Source organism: Quercus lobata, chromosome 9 (assembly GCF_001633185.2).
Source record: "Quercus lobata isolate SW786 chromosome 9, ValleyOak3.0 Primary Assembly, whole genome shotgun sequence".
Lineage (NCBI taxonomy): Eukaryota > Viridiplantae > Streptophyta > Magnoliopsida > Fagales > Fagaceae > Quercus > Quercus lobata.
The window spans coordinates 29171-55184 of NC_044912.1; the positions used below are offsets into that span (position 1 = coordinate 29171).

The following is a 26014-nucleotide window of genomic DNA, read 5'->3' on the forward strand; positions in this document are numbered from 1 at the left end:
CACAGACTTGGATCTACTTGATATTATATAGAATCACATAATAACATAAAAAATTCTTAGCCCATTACATCCATTTCAATAATACTAATGATAGTAACGATGGGCATGAAACTAACCATCATATTAATATATGAAATTACTTTCAACGGATACCATGTTCTTCAAATTGCCACTAAAATAAAAAAATATAGAACTGTCATACAATTCTCCAAATATGTTATAGCAACCACGAACTGAAAATCGTCCCCCCCTTGGGTACAATACCCAATGGGAATCATCAAGAGTCAGATGGTGTAGAAGGTGGAACAGGACGTCTATAGTGAGCTAAGTCCGCTCGCATAGCTCCAACCTCGGCAAGAAGACCATGTAGAAGCTGACCATGGGCTGCCTGAGTCGTCATAACGGTCTCCATCATAGCATGAAGAGAGGGAGGAAGAGGGCATGTATGTGCTGCATCAACAGTGTCAACATCTATCTCATCATCACCATCCTCGGCAACAACAGATGTGGGATCCCCATGCATGTCCTCATCTTGAACATCTCCAGTACTAGACCGTACTCGTGGTCTGTTGGATGGACCAACACTGAGGTCGACAACCTTCTTTTGGGCAGTTCGCTGTTTCAGAAATTTGGCTCCTATAGGGGCTTGGATGTGAACCAACTCGTGGGAAGGAAAGTTCTTTAATCCTAAATATTTGAGGACCCTATGGATGAGAACTGGGAAAAACAAAGCATGCCTCTTATACTTGCTCCTACGCACCTTGACAATGGTTTCGATGAAAAGGGAAGGAAAACAAATGGAACTATTGGTGACAAGGGCGTAAAGCAAGATACACCTGTCTACAGGGATTGTATGGATATGAGAGATAGGGAAAATGTTGTGACAAGCTATCCTAAAGAAGATATAATTAAGCTCAGTCAACTCACTTGAGCTAATACTTCGGCCAGAATCCCGATTGTTTGATTGTCCACAAAGAACATCCATAACATCATCAATACGAGGAGACATAGAGTTTGGATAAGTAGGTGTACAAATTATAGGTACATCAAGGGCTTTAGATACGTGCTCCCTAGTTATTGTAAACGGTACACCACGTATGGACGATGTCACCTTGTGACCACCAAGATCCTCATGCACCGATAGATTGAATAGAATTCTCTAATCAAGTCAGCTGGAGGGGGTTGTATGTTTGTACATAGGGACAGCCAATGCCTAGACTGTAGATTCTCACGAACAAAAGGATGCAGTTCCTGTAAATTGATTTGCCTTTCTCCCCAAATACGCCTACGCTTAATCAAGGTTTCAAAGGTTTGCTCATTTTCTGGCGTGAGGAACCTTAATTGATCAAACACCACTTCAGGTTCGGATGCAGCTTTGCATTTTCCCCTCTTAGTCCTCTTCGGACCCATAACTAATCGATGGTCAGTAGTGCAAACACGATCAGCTCACACAAAAACAGAACCAAAATGAAGTTTGAAGCAGAGAACAAAAATTGAAGAGTAACCAGCTACCATGTGTAGAAAATCATGCACACAATATACTGTCTACAGCAGTTTACAACAACACAATGAAAAAACAATATTCTTATTCACGGGTTGTTTAGTTGGTGCAATAATTGTAATGCATTTTGGTCCGAGTCAATAATTTGAAGTTAGAGACCTAGAGTATATAACAGAAGTCTTATCATATAGGAAACATACAAGTGGATTTAGGAACTGACATATATCATACCATTGTAGCTACATGTAGTAATTTTCACCAGCTTCTACAAAAAACAGAAAATAAATTGCACAATGTACAGTTCAGACATACAACCAGCATATATCTATACCACACACATATGGAGCCACTGGCAAGTTCATTTTGTGGAAGGAAGACAACCTATGACATAGGCAACCTTACTAACAACAATGCATTTGACTAGGCAAACACCCAATTTCATCACAATCTTCATAGACATAGACATAGAAGTGTGAAGCATCAAAATGCAAAATTTGAGAATAATGCACCAACAATGTGTAATTTCAAAGACAGCAACCGTTAAAAGAGTCTTACTATGTAAAATCCTCGACGAATTTGCGCGGGAAATTGTGGGTTTTAGCCGGATGAAGCGAGAGCAATCGAAGATGTAATTTCGGACAGCTGCAAGTTCTGCAGAACTGGGGAAGAGTTAATAAAAATGGGTAATAGAATGTAATGTCCATATAACTCGATTTTCAGTAAATCGAGTTACATGCAATCAAATTTTCAGCACAAGGGCTTACACATAAACCGACTCTCCGTAAATCGAGTTATGTGTAGCACAAATAACAAGAATCCAATTAATGTTGGAACGGCTTTCTCATAACTCGATGTTACAGAAAACGAGTTAATTTCAAATAACTCGATTATACATAACTCGAGTTATTTTTCTGGGCCCCCAGATATTTGGACTGGTCCAGATGCAGTCCAAGACGAATCGAAGTTTAAAGGTAGGCCTGCCACAATACTCGATTCCACTTAAATCGAGTTCTGTGCAGTGGACACTCACAAGAATTCAAATTCCTCGAGATTTGGAAAATCGAGTTACGTTGTACACATGCACCCACCCAGCCCATATATTTGGACTGGTCCAGATGCTTTTGCAACACTATTGTTATTTATTTTCCCCTTATATTCATCCTTGCTTTTGCAACACTATTGTTCTTTTGAAGGACTACTGCAACAAAAAAAAAAAATATCATCCATTTTGTGTAGATTTGATTTCAATATAATTTAATTATCTTATCCAGAAGCATGAGTATGCTCTCTCGAATTTTAATGTTTTTGTACATGCAGGGAGCTTGGCATTGGAATAGTTCCATACAGTCCTCTTGTTCGTGGTTTTTTAGCTGGCAAAGGAGCCGTGGAAAATTTGGCTGCAAATAGCGTATTGGTACATATTTCACCAGTATTTTGTGTTATTCATTTGTAAGATACAAAGATTTTTCAGGAAACAATGATATTTTTCTTTGAGCAACGATTCATCAAGTTCATTGAAGAAAACAGTACCTATTTTAGTCCTTGCAGTTTACAAGAAGTTCCAACTTCATCTATAACATTTGAAAAATTGCTACCAAGTGAAATTTTGAAAATTTAGCTATCAAGCTTTTCAATTTGCCACATTATATTGATTGACACAATTGATGGATTAACTTCTCACTTATTTTTTAAACATCTAAATTTGCAAACATCAAAAATAATGACTAACCTATGTTGCACATGGTGTTATTGTATTAAAGTGTTACAATATATACAAAACATACAACAATGTCATCTAAAAAGAACAAAATCCTATAGCAATAACAATGTTGACCCCCCTAAAATAAAATCCAAGAGTCGCCATTCAATGTAATATAATTGAATGACATGCAAAAAGGCCAAAATCCAAACAAAAGCGCAGAAAAAAATACAGCATCACATTCATTTTAAAATACATATGAAAGTTCATCATAGTAATTAAAAATTTTCCAAGAGTGAAACTCTAAACATCACAAAAGTACCCAATCAATAAAGTTGCAAACTGGGATGAACAAAATAGGGATGAATAGTAAAGTTGCAAAGTAAACACACTCTGAACATCACATAATATTATCATCACTTTGCATCCACCCTAACCACTTAGTCTTGGCACTTGAAAATGTGGACGTTGAACAGAACACCGTCCCTCATAATCAGCTCAAATACGCAAACATCTCCTACTTGCAAACTATTTTCCCTCACAAATGCAGTCCAACCAGCTGATACGACACATGATGAACCCCCACGTCGTTCATAAATGTATAGCTTCACAGGCCATAATCGGTCCACAATCTGGAGCTTGACAGGGAGTATACTTGCTTTGGTGTAGTCCTTGGTAAACCCGTCTCTTGGTAAGTAGTTGATAATGTCTTGGGGTAAACTCTGTACAAGGAACAATAATATATATTTAACAAATATATTCCAGCAACAAGTATCTATTTGATCTACATCTTTTCACCTAAAAACACAAATAAGAAAAAATAATTCCAAACAAAATGTCCAGCCACAAGTATCTAGTGTGACAATCTTTCTAATTGATCTATGAAAAATGATAGTTAATGGGAGTTGCATTTCTAAATTACAAAAATATTCCATTTTAGTGAAGCTAAAAGCTTACCGCACGATCCTTGCCATTAACGTAGGATGGACGCATGATAACAGTGAAAATGGGATTTTCTGATTTAAAAGCATTGGCTATAACAAGATTTTTAGCTACACCACCGTCTTTCTTAGGATGGGCTGATCCTGAAAGAAGTTGAAAATACGAAGTCATGCACATAAAATTAATAGAGCAGAAGCTAAACAAATCACTTGAACCTAATGTGTAACATTCAAACCTAAACCCTCTCCCCTATAAAAGTGTTTGATGATTTCAACAGAGCTGTCATCACTCTCATCATCTTCGATCCTATGAACTTGGACTTCGTCGTCTAAAGTATAGTCTACTTCTGTTGCAGTGGCATCAAATATGAGTACATGAAACTGTGAATTTCCTTCATATTTGAAAACCAGCAAGTGGCCCACGGCTACACCATGAGAGCTTGCAAATTCGGACCAACCATTTTGAAACCAAACCCCCCCAGCATGTTGTGTCAACTTGACTTTCCATTTTCTACCATTTGGAATAGTGAGAAAGGCCATATCTGACAGGTCCACTCCAAATTTCTGCACGAACTTATCTGGAATCCGCTGTAAAAAGAATCTCCATAACATAAATGCAGGCTAGGGAAATAAACACATGCAATCAATCCTTATACACAATGCTAGAAAATAAAAGTTTGAATGATGGCAGAATACTTCTTAGTTACAGCCCCCCACACAAAAAACAAAATAAAATGTAATCCTGCAACATTGACGTTATATTTAATAGCTATAACAGTAACAAATCTTATGAATTTATAAGCCCTATCACAACCTAATCTTATAACCAAAATAACCATCAACAGCTGTCAACATTTTACATTTCTCTGTTGTTGTTGAAATGTAAAAAATTTTGGGGAAATGTTGTATTTTGATAATGTGTCTGTGATTTGGTTTTGGGGTGTTGGGGAAACATTGAGACCTCATCAACTTTTGTTTATGGGCAGGATTTGGATTTAGACGTAGTCATTTTTGCCACTTAGCCACTTCATAAGTTTGTGAACTCTAAAAAACAAATGATTTAAAGAGTGAACGATTTCTGTATCCTAGTTTAAATGGAGTTATACATCTGTGGTGACCCTATAAGCCCTATCACATTTTCAAAAAAATGCCATCTGCCCTTGCTCTGTATTTATTTTTCCTCAATCTCTACCATGCGCTTATATCCCTGTTTCATTTTTTGTTCATATACGATGCAAAAGTACTCTGTTATGTGACTGTGTTCTTCTTAAAGTGTAACCTACGTATTGCAAAATGAAAGTTTTTCTGACTACATGTAACAAATGTACATTTTTTCAAGAATCACAAATAAAGAAATCGTTGTGTACGAAGTGTATAAGTAGCATATGATTTTCAGAGGAATCTAGTTTATAAATTTGAGCATACTTACAAGCTTTCCTTCTTGAACAGCATTCGGCAGAATAATCTTGAAAAAGTGTGGGGATCGATCAGCAGGACCATCGTCGTTGTCTCTCCGCCATTGAGAAGCCATTTTTCTGGTTCTCCAAACTTTCGCTGAGAAGAAGTTGAACAGTTGCTGCTTCGTACGTTTGAGCACTAAATAGTGGGTTGGTCATACATATAACCCGATTATTAATAAATCGAGTTATGTGTACTGGGACTAAAAGGAGTCCATGCTGTGCGCAGTATCTCAGAGGAATCCATGTTGTGCGTGGTGGTTTGGAAGTAACTCCATTTAAAGTAACTCGATATCCTGAAGATCAGGTTACAGTAGAATTACTCGATACTACAGAAATCGAGTTTATTTGGACTGGTCCCGAGGCAGTCCAACAGGAATCTAACTGTAGACACGTCTTCAACGTACCTTGAAGCTACAGAAATCGAGTTACATGGAATCTACATGTAGAAAATGGTCTTCAACGTATCTCGATGTTACAGATCTCGAGTTTTCTCCACATAACTCGGTAATAAGTAACTCGAGTTACGCTGACCAGGCTTCCCCACCCAGCCCAGATAATTGGACTGGCCCAGAGGCAGTCCAAGAGGAATCTAAGTGTAGAGGATGGTCTTCAACGTATCTCGATTCTAATATATCGAGTAATACCTGGACTGGCTTCCCAACCCAGCCCAGGTATTTGGACTGGTCCAAAGGCAGTCCAAGAGGAATCTAAGTGTGCACAATGGTCTTCAACGTATCTCGATGCTCAATATATCGAGTTATTTTCAACGTAACTCGGTAATAACTTAATCGAGTAATACCTTTACTGGCTTCAAAGTAACTCGGTACCACGTAAATCGAGTTATGTTGATCGTAACTCGGATCTAGAGAAATCGAGTAACTCAGATACTTGACAATTGAAAGTATCAGTCGTAGTGGATGGAAAATGGACTGCTACGTAACTCGTTATCTACAAAATCGAGTTTTATTTAGTATAACATTTCTACTTGTAGTTTTGCTTTCGACTTGCACTGTTCACACCCATTCAGTATCGTGCTTATTCATACTAAGAGTGGACCTGCTGACAACCATGCTGTGAACAACAAGTCATCCATACAAATCATAACCAACCACATCCATCAGTAACATTCCCCCATTTGCATTACGCGAATAACAAAATCATCCATATATACAAGCTTATTTGTAAGTTTTACATACTACGCATTTACATCAGTTGATGTACAAAAATAAAAAGTTCCATTTCTGCATTTTAAACATTCTTGACAATTGTAAGTTGAAACTTGGACAGCATCCGCCAACAATGGTTTTAGGCAAACATGGAGTCATAGCATTTGAGTGACACCTTCTTTTTGTTCTTTTCAGAAGTTGCCTCCTTTCTGAGGAGTAGCCAACACAGAAATTAGTATACAACCCATGGTAATTAATAAATTGAATTGACAAATATAGAAGAGCATTCAGGCTTGCCTGCTTAAATGAGGAGCATCTACAGTTACACCTTGGCAACAATTACAAATCTGCAGCAAAACATATACAGTTAGGGAAATAGAGACCTCATGAATACTAGAATATGTACACGACAAACAATAAGATTGAAAGAACACCAAAACTGGGACAAAAGAGTTGGAATGGTAATATGTAGGAGTTAAGACTAACTGCAACTACTTGAAGAAGTAATCACAAGATTGCCCAAAGTGGAGCTACATTTGATACAATGGTATTACTATCATGGTTCCGATCTACAAATTACTGCCCACATCTTAATTTATAACTCATATAATGTAATATCTAAACATGTAAAGAAGAATAACTTATGATACCCCCTTGTTAGTATGATTTGTAATTGTTACCTGCTACATAGCACCATGGCTTGTTGAAGCCACATTTCGAGTTGGACATGTACGACGGTTATGACCCTCTTGGCGACACAACCCACACTTCAACTTTGGTCCATTCTCAATCCACAATGAGGTTGGCAACTCCCTATCCTCGTCATCCATCTCATTGCGGATTCTTGTGGACTTGGGCCGACCTTTCTCACGGATCAACCGCTGGTTTGGCATCACGGTTCTCCTTTCTGCTGGCTCCGGCCATTCTAACCTATCTTTTAGTGGTTGGAATATAGGCTCATAGCTGTGATACCGTTCTTCAAGGCGGTAGAAATGATCCATATACTCAGTGGCATCATGGTTGTGTTTGGCACAAACTGCTATCAAGTGGGAACAAGGGATCTTGTTTGCTTCCCATTTGCCACATGTGCATGTCATGTCTATGAGGGAAACCCTATGGGTGTGATCTCCCCCGCCAGTGTTCAACAGTGAAGACTGTGTCTCCACTGTATATAACCGTTGTTGCGCACTCATCCTTCTAACAATATGGAGCTTCGCCTTCTCTTGATTTTCCTCGAACTTGTCATAGGCATATTTGCACCACACTTGCCCCTCTTCCAACTTCTCTAGGGTTTTGTTTCGACGTTCGTCAAAGTATGAGTTCACCTTGTAAAATGTAAACTTCACCATTGCAGTTATGGGCAAGCTACGTGCGCCCTTAAGTACCCCATTGAAGCACTCTGACAGGTTGGTTGTCATTGCCCCATATCGGTGCCCATGGTCATGTACAAGTGTCCACTTTTCTTGATTTACCTCCTTAAGATAGTCGTACGCAGCCGGGTTGACATTCTTGATGCAATCCATGGTGTTCTCAAACTTCCTAACTTGATTCGCAGTTGCTGCGTTCCATACCAAGTTCTTCAACGGCACACTATTGAAGTTAGTGTTAACATTGCTTACTAAATGGCGGAGGCAATACTGGTGATGGGTTAACGGCGGTTGCAAGTAGCCCCTAGTGGTGTCATCGAAGCATGATTGTATCCCACGATGCCTGTCGGATATTATACACAAATTGGTGCGGTCTGTAACATAGGTCAACAGGCATGCCAAGAACCATCCCCATGTCTCCGTGCTCTCGCTTTCGACAACGGCAAATGCGAGTGGATAAACCTCGTTGTTACCATCTGTTGCCATTGCTATCAACAGCTTTCCTTTGTACTTGCCATAAAGGTGCGTTGCATCTATGCTTATCACCGGCCTGCAATGCCTAAACCCTCTAATACACGGACCGAAAGCCCAAAACGCGGAGTTGAATATACAAGTCCCCGGGACATGGGGGTCACACTTTAATGTGGTCACAGTATCCGGATCTGCATCAGACAATGCAGCTAGAAATCGTGGCAATTCTGCGTACGACTCGTCAAAATCCCCGTAAATACGTGCAACTGCCTTCTGTTTGGCTTCCCAAACCTTGTACATAGTTACATCATGCCCATGCCTTGCATGCAACATACTACGCAAGTCCCTTACCTTTCGGGTTAGGTCTTCCCGTACATACTTCTCAAGTGCAATGGAGATGAACTTTGAATCCATCATCCGCCCATCAGTTGGTAGCTGGAGGGATGAGCAACTATGAGGACCCTTACATGTACTAATAACCCACATCCCGTGCTTCTTGCTGCAATTGGCCCGAATTGACCACAGACATGCCTCATTCTTACACCGCACTACCAGCCTATTGGTGTCAGACTTGATGACCTTGTATTGCTTATTATGCTCCACAGAGTAGAGGGTCAACACATATTGAACAGAGGCTTTATTCTTGAATAGCATCCCCCTTGCTGGGTGGTCATCTTTATGCCAATTTGTAAGATGTCCTGTACCCAATGCAGGTGATGGGTCATTAATATTGTCCCATGTGTTTGATGTGAACCATTCTGGGATAGGAACTGTTGTAAGGCAATCCTCCTCGTTATTTTCGATCAGTGGTACATCTAAGACCTCCGCGTTGTCCACTGGTCCATCAATATCAATGAACTCTTCATACACATCTCGGCTGCCATCAATATCAATTCCGCCGTCCATATCAGCTTGGACATGCTCATATGTGTGAGTAGACCCTCCCACATCATGTGTATTGGTGGCGCCCACCACTTCGGTGTTGTCCAAATGATCAACCGCACTACATGGTTCATTATTGTAGGGGAAAGGCGTGGCATAGGCAAAGGGAGGATGCACGTCAACCGACAATGAGTGTGGCTCTTCCACCCCACTGGCATGTTGTGAACTTGCACTACCATGGAACCCAACAGCCTCAACAGTTACATACAAGTCAGACGCTATGAACTGGGGGGTCCGCTTAATCACTGCCCACATCATGTCCACGTCAGCATTGCAACCCAACGGATTTGAGTTGTAGACAACCTGAGTACTCACAAGTATCTGGGGGGCACGGTACACAATGGATATCTTATGTGACTCCTTGTCCAACCGTAGAGCTTCCATTATCTTCCGGTGCATTTTTCTCAAGTGTGTTCCCCATTTCAACTCAATGAACTTCTGCTTCACTGACTCGCCTTTATAGGACAGCCCATGCAAGTCATGGAAATATTGTTCCCCATCATAGTAAACGTAGAAGCAATGACGACCCATGCCAGACCTGGATAACGACAATTAATTGTGGTTATCATGCAGAAGATAGGGGGTTATGTTAATGCAACAGTAATTAATCTTTTACAGATGCACTATGATGCTATCCTAATTATAGGTGTACACACTTGATTCGTTTGGACACAAACATTGGCCTTTTAGGGGAGACATGCCACGACAAAGAATCAGGGTGTTTGTAATATCGCTTGGTAAGGATGCAATATGGAGTAGGAAAATGCAAACATGGTCAGTAAAACTTGTTCACCTCGCAGGCTTTCTTTTTCAGAACCCACACAGTAAAGACTTTCAGAACTGAAAGAGCCATACAATTTAAACCTCAGTATACATTACACAGCATTGTTAATATGTATGAATGAATGCATATGTCATCATATTAATTCACCGTACAATGTTTGTTTATATATATGTTTATTTAGAATGATTATATACATATTTCCCAAAAGAATTCTCAAAAATAATTACTATATACATTACTATATAAAACTCGACATATTTTGGAACAATATGTATACAATGTCACTATCACACACACACACACATAAGATTATTCTCACCTAAGTCATAATAGTACTGTTATCTAATTAATCGTTTCTTGGACAATTTTTTCCAGGATTTTCAATGTATTAACAGTTTTTGCAATTCGTAACAAAATGTTTCGAAAAATTGGTGCCCTAAGCACATACATTATATGTAAACATACCTATACATGTGTGTGTGTATATATATATATATACATGTGATCATATATGGGTAGGTAGCTTTGTTTATATTTACATATATTTGCATATACATAGGGACATACATGCATATATATATATATATATGTGTGTGTGTGTGTGTGTGTGTGTGTGTGTGTGTGTGTATATATATATACATATATTTGGGAATGCCACATATACATCTTATGATATGGGTAAGTACGTTCGTCTATATATACATATATCTATACATACATACATTTATGTATATATATACACACACATAATGTCAGAATGGTTGTAGAAAGCAATCCAAATTAGAAGTTGTAATGTAAGTCAATCCATTTATAAGTAGTTATGTAAGTGAATATATACCTATCAGGGAAGATATGCCAGAACAAAGAAGAAGGGGACCACAGCAACAGCACGCCTGGTGAGGATGCAATAATGAGAAGGAATAATGGCAGAAGAGTTAGCAAACTTTGTTCACCTCATAGGCTTTCTTTTTCAGAGACCAGACAGTGAAGGTTTTCAACACAGATAGAGCCAGACACGTGCATGGATTCTGAAATGTGGGGAGGGGGACAACATGACTCGATATTAAGGAAATCGATTTTATATAAAACTCGATACTACATAAATCGAGTTACTGTTGACAAGACTACTGAAATGACGGAGTTTCAGAAACTCGGTTAATAAGAAGTCGAGTTATATGTAACTCCGCATGCTATAACTCGATTTATATAGAATCGAGTTTTAGCCCCATTTCCTCTACAAAAGCCCACTTCACACGTTAGAAGGTGCAACCACATTCTAGTGCAAAGAATTCCCACCATTGCGTTTTTGTAGAGCAGGATGGGACGAACCTATGTTGTGTTTAACGGTCGTGTTCCAGGCATATACGACAGTTGGGTAGATGCGAGTAGACAAGTTCATAAATTCCCAAATGCCAATCACAAATCATATAAAGATCGAAGGGAGGCCGAAGCTGCATACATGGAGTATTTGCATGGTAATGGTACGGGCGTGCATGGTGGTGCGTCTACATCGTCGGAAACTCCAAACATATCAACCTCAACTCCACATAGCACTTCTCAAAGCGAAGGAACCAACTATGGCAATGGAGACATTAGGCACACTTTGTTAAGGTATCAGTTGGAAGTTGCCATTGAGGAGCGTGACCACGCAAGGAGGATCGCAACGTTGAGTGCAAACATGTTGAATGAAGTGGTGGCTCATGTTGTGGGGGATGATGAAGTTGATACACCCACGAGACAACGTACGGATGCATGAATGCAAAAGTACGACTTCTTGTTGTGGTATTTAGTAAGATATGTGTATACTTCCAAGTACTATCTGTTGTCATGTGTGCTTTAAGTAGAAGTGTCATCGTTTTCCAATTGTTTCACTGGCAGATATGTATATATAGAAAAATAACCTTATTATTTTTGTTTTTCGACTACTTTGGTCTTATTCGGTTCATTATATCTACTTTGGTCTTATTCGGTCCACTGTGGTTTCTAGGAAAATCGGTGTACTACATTCTATTTACTCTATTTGATCCTATTCAGTCAACTTTGGTCGTACCCCGTCTATTTGATTCACTGCAGTCCATTATTGTGTAGTTACAAAATACTAGATCAGCCTATACACAATGAGCCACGATTAACGAATGTACATGACGTAAAAAACAACAATAAATTGCATAACCTCTACATGAACGATTTGGAAATCCTCCTCGTTGGAGGATTCACTGCAATCCATACCAATCAAAGAAAATTCAAAGTTTAAAAAAGATAGGATTGGAATTATTCATACATGATAAATCGTCCAACATTAGAAAATTATCTAAATTCTTCAAGTCAATTCTGAAAATTTTAATAGCCACAATATAGGAAGTCCAGAACAAAATGACCATGAATAAAAATTGACACCAACCAACTAAAAAAACAAATAACACAGCTATATAAAGGTTCTTGAATCCCAAACACAGTAAATAAAACCCTAAAATTATGATGTACCTTGTAATATTATTCTGAATTAGAAAAAAAATGAACACTTAAAATTTAAAAGTTACGTAAAAAGACTCGCATTACATGGAATACTACAGGTTTCAATAAATACATTACTATATCTTCCCTCTAGCTAGCTCCATTGGACAAAACAGGTTCATCTCTATGAGAGTGGTCTTGCCACTGCCAATTCTGCCAACAATACGTATTTTGTGCCCTTCCTCAAATGTGCAACTGATCCCCCTCAGAACAAGTGCATCAGCCTATATTTGATCTGTTCAGGAAACAATGATATATAAAGCCATATTATAAAGCCAAGTTTGAAGCAAATAACACAACTCTCAATCATGTGAAGATAAATACAAAACCAGTCAGATTGGTAATGAATGCCAAAGCATTAGTCCGCTTATTTAGAATGATTATATACATATTTCCCAAAAGAATTCTCAAAAATAATTATTATATACATTACTATATAAAACTCGACATATTTAGGAACAATATGTATACAATGTCACTATCACAATGTCCGGAAGAGCAACTTCAAATCAAGAATCAATCTCACTTCCGTCAAAAGTGCAAGCACTCCTTTCCCATCAAATACTCCACAGGAGACAAAGAGGGATCATCATGTCTAAATTTTTTAGCAATCAAACCATGTAAAGCACTAAACATATGAGGATTACCCATGTCAACAGTTTGGTCAATTAATGCCAACTTATAGATCAGAAGTCTTATTAAATGCTTCTTCCACTTCTAACTTACAGGAAGCTCAAACAAAATATGTTTGATGATCACCAAACAGACATGTAAGAAGAAAATTTTACAGCATCGTTAGTTTGCAAAATATACAATTATTTTCATTCCCACATGATTTCAACACATTGCAGATAAGGATATATATATATATATATATATATATATATAAAAAGCACAATGAAGGCAAATAAATGGAAAAAATACCTGTATGCCCAACAAAAGTATGTGTACATTTGCTTCCTCTCCAAAGTTTTAAAGTTGTATCAGTTGAACCTAAAATCGTGGTAGCATAAAAATGAACCCCATAAGTTCATAGTGAAAGACATAGTTGGATCTATGCATTCCAATCTGATGTAACCAGTTCCAACTACCAACAAAATCTAAAACAATATCTAGCAGAACAGTCATCTACTGAATCATATTATACCTGTAACAAGCTCGCCTGAAGGCAGCTTTATGAGTGCTTGGATTGCTGCCTTATGAGCCTCCCAGGATTCTGAAGGTTGGCCACTTCTCCAACGTCTTAATGTGCTGTGGTGAAGGAGACATTAGATAGTAACTGAAAATTATTGAGAAAAAATGCATATACCTTTGTAAGCATAGATAATAATTCAAACCCAAAAAATGGCAATACACAAACAATAAAAGTAACATTCAAACAGTATGCAAATTTTTCATTAACGCCTCCATCATTTCATTAAAGCAAATGATGGACAAGATTTGATTCATTGGCCAATGACACACACAACATATATATATATATATATATATATACTGAAAATCATAAAATAAGAAGGCTAATTGATGAAAAAATCAATAATCAATTAAATGTTTCTCATTGGGTTCCCAATTTGCTACCAAAATGAAAAGGTAATATATACAATGATAAATAACAATTACAAACCCCAAGAAGCGAAAGGAACAAAACATGCACACATAACTAAGATTTTTGCCGTTTTCAGCTTTGGGTAAGTTATATTGTGAGCTGCTCTAGAACTCAGAAAAAAAAAATATAAATTCTATTCTCCAAAGTTCCTACTAACGAACTTGTAATCAAATGTACACAGATCTAATCATTCTAGAGAGGAGGGGATTTAAAGGAGATTAAAAATAAGAAAATGGGAAGGAGGATGTACCAATCTAGGAATTGTAGGGAAGGCGAATCAGAAAATTAGGAGAGAGACACATACCTAGCCAAGCATTGTAGAGACTCGGATAAATGATTTGCTACAAAGGAGTTGGTTCTGCCATTGATCCGCATAAACTTCGTCATCAAACTCTTTTACAGAAAGTATCAAATTACTTCTTCTTGCTTATCAACAATACCACACATTTGTTTCTCACAAAAATAACAAAAATAAAAAAACAAATTACTCTCTTACAACCCACTTTACTGTAGCTAACAACATACAAAAACACAAGAAAGTTTGGCTTGAAATGAATACCAATGCAGACATTTGTCAAATTGCAATCAAAACTCCAAGTGCAGAAAAACTTCCTAATACATCAATAAATACAATACGCCTTATGGGTTTTCTCCAAAATATCAATTTCTTGACAACAAACACATTGACAGCCAGTATTCTCCCCAAGCAATGATCCAGAAATAAATGCACAGCCACCAAGATTCTCCCCAATTAGTAGAACATTTTGCATGCTTATTCCAGTCACCTATACACATGAAGAATAAGCACACAAGGACAATCCAGCTCAATGGCCTTTTCATGTCCACCATTGCAGTTAGGTCTAAAAAAAAAAATACGACTTTCGAAGAAAAGTGAAACGTAACTATGCAGTCACCTATAGACAGGAAGTAGAAGCATACACTAAGGCATTTAATGATGTTTTCGTTTCCGCCCATATGCCCTGACAGGTCTAATCTTACCTGTTTCATCAGACACAACAGCATAATTAAATTAACATAATCAATCAAATGCACAGTACAAGTAGCTCAAGAAGATGGGAAGTGTAGACGAAGTACATACCATCACCGGTCCCGCAATCGGGAGCATGCGCACGCGGGCGTCGCGATCTCCGCAAAGCCTCCACCGGCTCAATGTCCTCAGCCGGTATCTGCTCAATTTGTACAGCCTCTCCGTGGGGGGTTTGAGATGGAGCTGACATGGTAGGGTCCACATGCACTAGAGGTGGGGTGGGCATGCCTGGTGTGGGGACAAATATGCATCCACCATCATGGGCAGATCCACTGAAAACTGGGGGCGACATACGAGGAGGGCCCTCAAAGTCCGTGCTAGCACCATGGGATGTAGTGTGGGCTGGAACAGTGCCCTGATGATCGACGGTATGGGATGGCCCAGCACCATCGCCAGGCGTGCATCGCGGAGTCCTGTCGTCGTCATCAGACAGTACCCAATCAGTGCCAAGCCATGCCTCTTCTACACCCTCCTCATTCCCTTCCTCGTAGATGGGAGCCGACTCGGTCGTACGGCTGCGACCAGCTTGACCACCTCCACGATGTCCACCCCCACGAGACCCACCACGTTGCCCGCCACGAACTGGGGCCTGTGTATCAATGTCAACTGCTTCTGCAAGCGCATTCGCCAATTTAAGTCAGCCTAGCTCCTCCACAAGCTCTAGTGTAAATGTAAGGTCAGTGTGCATGTCAGAACCTTCATCGCACCTCGGTATAGACCTAATCATCGTCCGAACCTACAAAACAAGGGCGTCATAAAAGCAAGAACGCAAGTATGATGCAAAACTTGGATAAATCTGTTCCAAAATCAAAAGAAAAAGTAGCAAACATAGCTAACGAAATCCTTATATTACTTATAATTATGAAGCATCTTTAAAAAGACAGTGTATAAAAATAGGGGTTGGCCCCCCCTGTGCAAAATTTTATAGTTCCAACCCAACACTCAGGAATTTTCAGTTTCCTGTTATGTATATCGCTATGCAATCTAAACATTGAGATAATACTCCTAAAAAACACGTATAGTTGGTTGTACATAAGTTCAATCTTAGCATAAGTGAAAATATCAGAATTTCACTTTTGTATCTAGGCTTCACCAGATTTACAACTCCATTAATATCACATTGCAATCAGGACACATATTTTGAAGTTATTATTTCCTAACGTACACGCCCAAATCAAATGAATTGAAAATATCAAACGCAAGCTTCAAGTTTCACTTAAGGGAAGTACCAAAAACTTAGAACATATATCATACTTGAATCTAGTATAAATGCACATCTCCTTGCTGCATACTTGCAAGATTTTAAATGACCTTTAAGCTGTTGGGAATTGCATTCTACCAACAGTTTAGTAAGGGACTTCCCAATCCTAGAGGTAATATCTATCAAGGAATATGTAATACATTAATCAGTCCTGGAGGAAAGGCTATCTAAACTATCATGAAATGTGAATTTATCACTACTACACAGAGTTGCACCGTCCATTTTAAAGTACAAGCCAACCAAAAACAAAAAAAAAAAAAATAAACAAAAAATAAAATAAAATACAATAAAACCCAACCCAACCCACCCTTTTTAAAAGTTGAATGTAATTATATGAACAAAGGTGTGGTCATCATTAGTCATTACCCATTAACCATTCCTCATGCAAACAAATTGGATCAAGACAAATTAAGTTTGTTATGAACAACTTAAATCATGCAGTATTTTGACTTTAAAACATAATGACATGTCATGTAGTATTTTTTGACTTTAAAACAAAATGACAGAGAAAGCTGCTGAGGATATTTAATCCAACAATGGTTTCATCCATAAAATAGGAATTGTTGCCTCACCATGAGTTCCCAATACGCAGACTCTGGTGTTATGTACCGCCTTGTGTGGCGATTGTACCACATCATGTACTCAACGAGATACGTATCATCATCGTCTAGGAGATCGGACCCGCGAACTACATTCACTCGGTTGGCCCATTGCCGAATAAAGGGATCATGTTCTACCTCCCAGTTCTTCTCCCATTTACCCTGAAGGGATATCTTGTGAAGGGTAGTCGACGTATCCACGACACTTGGAACTGGTTGCTTCATCCCAAACTGACGGAGGACTCGCTCAGGATGATGCCACTCCACTATCCAAAAGAATATCAACGGCACCTCGGCCCTCCAAATATGCTGCCCAGCAGTGCAATACGCAGGTAGGGAGCCTAGCGTATGCGTGTACGACTCCCATACAATCTGCATGAGTAGATTATGTTGGTGATAGTGAGACATCATACTAATTTAACATTATGTTTATGATATGTAATATGCAAAGCATGGAATCTTCTGTCTGCTTCTAGTCGTACACAAAATCTTCAGGGATTATTGGGCAGAAAGTAAAAGAACAACAAAATTGACCTGCAAAAAATATTAAAAGATCTAGGTTGTTCATGTCCACCATTTTCAGCCCCATGTTCATATGCTGGACAGGGTTCAAAGCTAACTGACACCATCAAATACTAGGGTTTTCAATCTGAACCAAACTTTGAGGAGGGTACTAGAGCATCCTTATGGCTGTAAGATGAATCCAAGTTGATGATTTCGCAAAATCTTTTTATCGTAATAGAAATATTGTGCTACATTAATTGCATTAGTCATTAACAATGTTTCAATGAATGAGAACAAAATGACTATTATAAGGTCTACTGAAGACATTGCATTTCAAGTAGCACTTCATATTGCAAGAAATGGAAGCTATGTAAATTATTACATGGTATAATCCTCATCAAATACTGTTACTATATTTCTATGTAAACATATATTTCTTATAAATTTTAGTGTTGGAAATTACGTAAGCCTTTTACTTATCTCAAACTAATCATGTCAATGTCTAAAATTACATTCCTCTTGAAGAATATGGTGAGCAGCATACTTTGCACGCTTCTAAAATTATATGAATAAAGTACTCGTTAATAATCCATAGCTTTTAATAATTTTAGGACTATTAAGGCAGCTAAAGTGGGGACAACTTAAGGAGTTCTATGCTGCAATTAAATTGTGCTCTCCAACTTTGATGCAAGGAGCACGAACTAACTTTTCATTTACGTCAACAACAAGAGGTCATGTGTCAAGCGTCTTTATGTTTTCTCATATATCACTGATTAACAATTATTTGTTTCTTTAAACTTAGGCCATTGTTTTCCAAGAAGACAATCGAGGCTGTGCATATTCAAAATATACCACTTGAATACGTAAATCGAAGTCAAACAGTATTCTACTAGACTGTAAAAATATAACCTTCAATTCAGCAAAGGTAATTTATAACTTACAATGTAATAATGTTTTTTGCATCACAATAACAATGTTTGTAATCCTGGATACCCCTATGTTAGAAGAAGAAATACTAAATTGTCTACTTATTAGGTGGTTTTAAGCTCATAACATTTTATTAATTAATTACAAGTGATTTCACAAGCTTAATTACAAACCGTACAAGCTTAAATTTTATTTGTTTAATCAAATTTGTAGCATATATTGAGACTATATGCAAAAACAACCGACTAAAGTAGAGCGTGATAGTAATATGGTGCAATTGTACATATGAAACTTCTAGCCAAGAGAGTTCGATCGTACCTATGAAACTTATATCTATGCCCAAATGGAGCTCACACACTAAAACCACCTGCAGCACCAGTGGCACCAATGAATTGTAAAGAGCTTAGATTCACATTGACTACCTATGAAAACACCATCAACTAGAACATCCCAAACGGATGTTTAGATAACATAAAAGTTTATATTAACCTTAGATGGTCACTTAATACTAAATATTGCTATGTTCTGTCACAGGGGCAGTGAAATGCATAAACTCCAAACATTAGTAAGTTTTTGAAGGCAAAGCAACAATTGAGACTATCTTCGATGCTCACTCTGGCATCCTAAACAACCCCAAATCTCACAAAGGGTTTAACCTATACCCTGGACTCTCGAGTTCCTAGTGGGGGGGCACTAATGGCTTTGTATTTTCGAAATTTCACAGTGTGGACCCAAGCAATGACAACCATCCAGCATTGGACAAGGACAAGCTATGGCAATGGCTTAGCCTATGGTCACTCTATGACATTCAAGGCAGAGTAACTCCATCCTTCAGTTTGCTTAATTTCAAATTTCAATGAAAGCCAGAGAAGTGATCATGTGTTTTACGGGCCAATGATCAATAATGTCATCATTCTTTCAGGTTTCTGTACTTAGGCCAAAAATGCAAATTGGGATTATATTTTTGCTCTCATGTCATGATTACACAATAATTAGATAAAATTTTCGTAGTTTAACATTTCCAGCTTTCCCAACGTTCTAAATTTAAAGAATTTTATCATTTTATGAGATTTAACAGCCAACTACATTACAACAGTGAAGAGAAGCTCTAACTCAACAAATTTAATTCAACGAAAATCTGGAATATAATTGTGGTACTATCTAAGTCAACCACCAAAACTATAGCGAATCCAGAAGGTGTGAAATATTAATAAGCTTCAACAGTTCTAAAAAAAATTTCTATTTTAAAGCTTTAATATTGAAGTATAACAACTATCAAAGATTCAAACTCTCTCTAAAAGAATTATAACCAATTACATAATCCAATATGTGCGTCTTCTCTTCATTGCATCAGCTTAATGACATTTGTAACAATTGGTGGAGTTTTTGTTTTTTGGTTGCAACACAAGTTTGAACTCACTGTCTTGCACTAAACCAAGACTTCATGCTCAATCTTTTGCGCATGTTGCACATGCTTCAAACATCTTGGAAAAGGGACAATTTATTCTGTGTTTTTTTTTTTTTTTTTCGGTGTAAATCACAAACGTTTCCGTACATAATGAAGAATATAGCCAAATTCTACTTTATATATATATGACTAAATTTATATATAACCCATTGATTTAACCCAACTTAACCTGAGTCATGTGAGTTGGGTTGCATTGGAAAAAACCCTTCAATCCAACCCAATTTGGAAAAAACCCTTTGATTTAACATTCAAGAATTTTTTTCTTTTGTTTTACTTTATGTAAGGACGAGCAAGTATTCATGCAGGTGCTACAAATGGAAGTTCTAATGTGAAGTACTTCACGATGGACATTCCAATTGAGTTAAATGATGGGATGGAAATCCAAGTATCAAACAAAATGATTAGATGGTATTATGAAATCAACTCATTCCTACAACAATCCAAGAATTCAAAATAAAATAAAAATTGAGGGAAACGAAAATAAAAGCATGTGCGGTGCATTTGAGGGAAACGTGCTCGGCCCGTAGTCATAAGAATTGAGGGAAACATGGTCATAAGAATTCAAACTAAATTAACCGAATACCTGCTCGGCCCGTACTGTAGCCAGTGACGTGCGGTACGCAGCAAGGACGTGTGTGGCATGCTCTGCGGTGCATTTTGGCCAGCTCCACCTACCAAACATGAGGTGTCGACAAATGCTCATTACTGAACCTTACATTTAACAAACTTTGCTTTTATATTTCACATCCATATACTAAGCATTGATAAGTTTCTTTCGTTTGTTAGTTTGGCATATTTTTAATTATATGAAAGAGACAAATAACGAGAACTCAATGAATGTACCTAATGGCAAGGGGCCCTGAGTGCACTGGCGGTAGAGGCGGCCTCACAACAGGGCATAATTGTGGGAACCTTGAATAGGCCCATAGCTGCACCAACAAGAGTGTTCCTCCAATCTGCATCGCATCCTTCTTCGATGCACCACAAAGTTGCCTATACAGCCAGGCCAATGCTGCACTACCCCAGCTATACCGTCTCGCATTGCTGACTGGGTTGAGCAACTGCAGAGGCAGCAGTGAGACCAGGTCCGCATACCTATCCATGAACAAGAGGGCCCCCATCCGTACAAGTAGGTGGTAGCAGGCATGTTGCTGCACGACTTCGTCAGCAGCGTCCGCAACTAAGGGATCGGCAAACTGTGCATCAAGCCAGGTGTATCTTATCCTTGCCCCAGCAAGGATAGACTTGTTTGAGTTTGGTATCAGGGGTGGAGGTTTATGGCCCAACAACTGTTCGCACAGCTCATTCCATATGTAGTCTGTCTTCCCAGTGACAGGCAACCCATCCACCGGAAGCCCCAGCATCACCTCCATATCTTACAAGGTGATACCCATTTCTCCATGGGGTAAGTGGAACGTGTGCATCTCCGGACGCCACCGCTCAACCAACGCCGTGATCAAGGCGTGGTCGACCTCCATATCAGGAACCTTGAATAAACCAGTCAACCCTGCTGCATCTATGTGTTGCATGATACGTGGATCTAACCCACCCTGTGGCAATACACATTTACGGCGTCGAACCTTTATCATGCCAGGCGCCTCCTGCACACGGACGAGTATTGTGTTAGGAGATTAAACACGAGGTAATTATAAAACAAACATGTATTAATAATACTACTACATACCTCGTCAGCGGCGCACCTCCAAAGCGGACTTGACCGATGATTCGACTGCTGGGACAACTGGGTATCCACATCGGGTCCAGGCCGCACTCTATCTAGTGCCTGCATATCTGACATGGCAGCAAATACATTGTTAGCAATTTTCTAACAAGTAAACCACATTTAATATAAAATAAAAGCATAGATTCAGTAAGACATTATATTTTGACCACAAGATTTTCAACATCACTTCTTAAATAAATAAGAACTTGCCATAAAAAAAATTATTTCAGAACTATTTAAATCACTTCTTAAAGCTTAGCTTAGGATAATTATTAATTAACTATTTATGAAAATATAAGTTATAACACCACTCGATTTGCCAAAAACCCTCATCAAAACCCCAAGCACATTTAAACTCATTAATGAGAAAATCAACGAAATTCTCATCTTCATTAGTAAATTTACTACTTCCTTAAGTTTCAACAAAATAATCAAAATCCCACACAAAACGCAACCTAACATTAACCAACATCAGAAAATATTTCAGAGGGAGAGGACCGTACCTGTAATCAGCGGCGGCGGGAACCAACGACGACTGATGGAGACTCGAGGAAGAGTGGGGAAGCCTGATTGCAGAGCGAGAGAGACAGAGTGTGGAGAGAGAGTGATGGCAGAGAGCGAGGGAAAGAGAGTGTACAGGGAGAGCGAGTGACTGAATAGCGTTGTGAGACGTTAGGGTCCTATTGATTCAAACCTCTGAAAATAACTCGATTTCAAGTTTCCCGAGTTATGACCGTCTACACAAACATTTTTTTATTGGGAAAAATTCGAAGTGTCAGACTAACTCGACTATACAAATATCGAGTTATTCATTAAAACTCGAATTCTATACTGTCGAGTTACAAAACAGGGGCAATTCCCTGTTTAGTTTCAGAAAGAGGGCAAACGTATGTTTAATTTCCGAAAAAAGGGTAATTGCCCATTTTCTCCTTGGCGTGTGTATATATATATTTGTTATTGTCAATTTTGGTCTCTATTATTTTTAACTTGCAAGAATATAATATTTACCATCAACCCACTAATACGCTAAAAGAAATTAACTACAAATTGATTTCAAATTAAAAATAACAATAATCAAATTGATTGCTATTAAAATGTAGAGACTAAATTGACCATTAATAACTCCAAAATATAATGACTAAAATGGTATTTTGATATTAGGTACGCTTTCATACAGCTCATAAAATCTTTCTACTATTTACATTAAAAAAAAAAAAAAAGTTTCCATCAATACTATAAAGAGAAAAAAAAAAAATGTTTGAGGGTGATGTACCGTTCTTTCTAACTGTGATAAACTGGGCGTTCCATCTTTTTCTTATTCTAAGAATGAAATTAATTATCGTACTCATTAAAAAATAAATAAACTAGAAAGAGAAAATTGATAAAAAGAAATATTTAAATGGGTCTAGGAAAAAATAAAACAGTCTTGAATAAGGGTCCATGAAAAATGAACTAAATTTTAAAAAAAGAAAGAAAAAAAAAAGATTTTTAACTAAAAGTATATATTAGTAGCATCATTTTAAGCAAGTATTCATAACTTACCACTAGGAAAATAAGATAATTTAGTATTTCTACCACTTCACTCTTCCAGGAATCGTCCTAGCAAAATTGAAAGGAAAATTAGAGAAGTAGAGAACGTTTTGATGTGGTTTTTTCATTTCAAGGAGGAAGTGAAAGGAGATAAATAAAAGGGATGGATAGTTGTGAAAAGTAGAACTTTACAGATTTTGGAACTAAAATTGTAGTAGTGATTGTAAAGCTTAAAAAATTCTTAGAAATAATGCAAGATTCAAATCCTATTATATAATTGCATTTTTAATTGTTAGAGATATATTAGCCCAATAACATAAGTTCGAGCCCAATCCTATTTTGTATGTTAGTCAAGTCTTATACTTGTACTAGAATTTTATTAACCACAGTTAATGTATGGTTAGTTTAGGGTTTAGTCTATTATATTTACTCATGTTAGGTTCATTATTACACTAGATTTGTACTAACACTCATATAATAAAGATGTAGTATCAGGTTGAACCACATAACCTTTATGTTCTTATGTCTTCTATTTTATACTTCTACTTTCACATCTATTTTAATATATTCAACCTAGTATATCACAACTAATATTCAACATTAATAAATGAATGGCCACTATTATTTCTGTTTGTGAAAGAGAGAAGAGAGGGCGAAAGAGGGTGGGTGGGGCATTCACATCCTCTGATTTCAGTCAACTACGCTTGTTTGTTTATTTATTTAAACAGAGTAGTGTGTAATTGGCCTATTCCTTCAAGGAATTTTCCTGGTAAGACAGCGACCGAAAATTATTTTTTAACTGCAATGAAGCCCTAACGGTAAACTCTTCCCCATGAATTAATTAGTTGTTTAAAGGGCTGAGTATACACATCCTCTCCTTCTAGGCATCTTCCAGTCAAAAGGTAGATCCAAGTTATCAAATCCATAAGGAAAAAACAAAACAAAACAAAACAAAATAGAAAAAAAAAAAAAAAAAAAAAAAGCCAGATATTGTTTATCTTATATAATTGCGTGTTAATAAGAGACTCAGTTTTTAAATAGAGTAGGTGCATGTGCAACTGGTCATCTCAATTCAAACAATTCATATATACAATGACTTAGATTTATATTTGTAAATAAAATAAATTAAGGATAAGCATTGTTTGGCCCCACGAACTATGTAAGTATTATGGTAATAATTAGTCTAAGCAATGCTTATCTCAATTCAAAGTCATATTCTAAGGAAAATGTTTGAAAATGAGAACTGGGAGAAAAGAACCTTCATAGGATAAGAGAGTAGCTTTGATACTTTAACAATGTTTACCAACCACCCTTTTGTTCTTTAAAGGGCTGTGCATACACATCCTCTCCTTCTAGGCATCTTCCTGTCAAAAGGCAAACTTGAGAAAAAGAGACTTTGTTTGCCCACCACACCTACTCATTTTTTAAACAAAGTAGGTGTAGTGCAAGTGGCCATCTCAGTTCAAACAAGTTATATAATAATGACTTAAATTTATATTTGTAAATAAAATAAATTATGATGAGCATTGTTTAGCCCACAAGGTATGTCAGTATTGTTGGGTTCTAAGACTTTAGGTTTAAATGTATTAGAACTTCAATTTGTAATGTTGGTAATCCATGATCAAAATGTTTTAATCTTGTTTAGACTTGCTCAATGTATTTGCTTGTTATGTAAAGTTGGAATCGAGTTACTGCAGAATTTATTGTACAATTCTGTCTGGCTCAATCAATCGAGAATTAAACTCGATTGATCGAAAGTCGTGCTGATTGTTTTTTTGCAGAAATTTCCAACTCAACCCAAGCCCGTTTGACGTGTAGGGTTTTATATTTTGTCTTAAGTATAAAAGAGAAAACCCTAGCCACGTTTTTGGAGATGCTCCATATGTTGTGTGTGTGAATCTTTTATGGGATCAAGAGGTGATTGCCTTCACACATACTTAGGGTTTTCAAGATTCAAGATTATGTCAAAAACTTGGTGATCAATTCAGTTGCTGCATTAAGAGCTTAAAGATACACAAACGGGAGTGCTTGTACTTGCTGGGAATTCAAGAAAGAAGTAGTCCATGGACTCGGAGCTATCATGGGGTCATGGTAGTAAGTTTCCTACTCGTGGTAGTAATAGGATGTTAGTAGTCTAAGTCGCTATTGTATAAACTTCAATTCTTTCATAGTGGATTCAATTTTACCTTAAGGATAGTTAGGTTAAATCCTCCCTAGGTTTTTTTTACCGGTTTGGTTTTCCTGAGTTATCATATTGTTGTATTCTTTATTTTCCACACTTTACAATAATATGATATTTGTGTTAACCTAGACTTGGTAATTTGACTAAGTAATCACTTAGCTAATTAACTAGGTTAATTTGGTTGTGTTTTAAGGGGTCTAAAAACAAACAAGTGGTATCAGAGCGAGTTGCTCTCTCATTGTAGATCTTTTGATCTCTAAACTGATCCTTGACCCTAGTTGTCATGGAACACGGACACTCTCTTGTTATTCCACCTCACTT

At 37.6% G+C, this 26014-nt stretch overlaps 5 protein-coding genes across 6 annotated transcripts; all 5 read right to left on the minus strand.

The window, feature by feature from the left end:
- Nucleotides 1-3640: 3640 nt before the first annotated feature.
- On the minus strand, nucleotides 3641-5672 carry LOC115959912 (B3 domain-containing protein At4g01580-like). Its single transcript, XM_031078582.1, has 4 exons — nucleotides 5571-5672; nucleotides 4378-4729; nucleotides 4158-4285; nucleotides 3641-3922 (listed from the first exon to the last, which is right to left on the minus strand). The coding sequence occupies exons 1-4, from the start codon at nucleotides 5670-5672 to the stop codon at nucleotides 3641-3643; spliced, it is 864 nt and encodes a 287-aa protein (XP_030934442.1).
- A 7097-nt stretch (nucleotides 5673-12769) lies between these two features.
- Nucleotides 12770-15184, minus strand: LOC115958826 (phospholipase A-2-activating protein-like). Of its 2 annotated transcripts, none has more exons than XM_031077071.1 (4): nucleotides 14756-15184; nucleotides 13993-14096; nucleotides 13770-13838; nucleotides 12770-13069 (listed from the first exon to the last, which is right to left on the minus strand). In XM_031077071.1, the coding sequence occupies exons 1-4, from the start codon at nucleotides 14836-14838 to the stop codon at nucleotides 13065-13067; spliced, it is 261 nt and encodes an 86-aa protein (XP_030932931.1). In that variant the 5' UTR covers nucleotides 14839-15184; the 3' UTR covers nucleotides 12770-13064. The 2 variants fall into 2 exon arrangements, with proteins under 2 accessions (XP_030932931.1, XP_030932930.1); XM_031077070.1 differs by having other exon boundaries at nucleotides 12770-13080.
- A 739-nt stretch (nucleotides 15185-15923) lies between these two features.
- Nucleotides 15924-17711, minus strand: LOC115962206 (serine/threonine-protein phosphatase 7 long form homolog). Its single transcript, XM_031081103.1, has 2 exons — nucleotides 17333-17711; nucleotides 15924-16235 (listed from the first exon to the last, which is right to left on the minus strand). Exons 1-2 carry the CDS (start codon nucleotides 17582-17584, stop codon nucleotides 16137-16139), a joined length of 351 nt encoding a protein of 116 aa, XP_030936963.1. The 5' UTR covers nucleotides 17585-17711; the 3' UTR covers nucleotides 15924-16136.
- Nucleotides 17712-21088: 3377 nt separating this feature from the next.
- On the minus strand, nucleotides 21089-21631 carry LOC115959913 (serine/threonine-protein phosphatase 7 long form homolog). Its single transcript, XM_031078583.1, has one exon. The coding sequence runs from the start codon at nucleotides 21629-21631 to the stop codon at nucleotides 21089-21091; it is 543 nt and encodes a 180-aa protein (XP_030934443.1).
- LOC115959283 (serine/threonine-protein phosphatase 7 long form homolog) lies at nucleotides 21536-22545 on the minus strand. The gene is made up of 3 exons (XM_031077635.1): nucleotides 22485-22545; nucleotides 21943-22049; nucleotides 21536-21859 (listed from the first exon to the last, which is right to left on the minus strand). Exons 2-3 carry the CDS (start codon nucleotides 22045-22047, stop codon nucleotides 21635-21637), a joined length of 330 nt encoding a protein of 109 aa, XP_030933495.1. The 5' UTR covers nucleotides 22048-22049; nucleotides 22485-22545; the 3' UTR covers nucleotides 21536-21634.
- Nucleotides 22546-26014: the final 3469 nt, after the last annotated feature.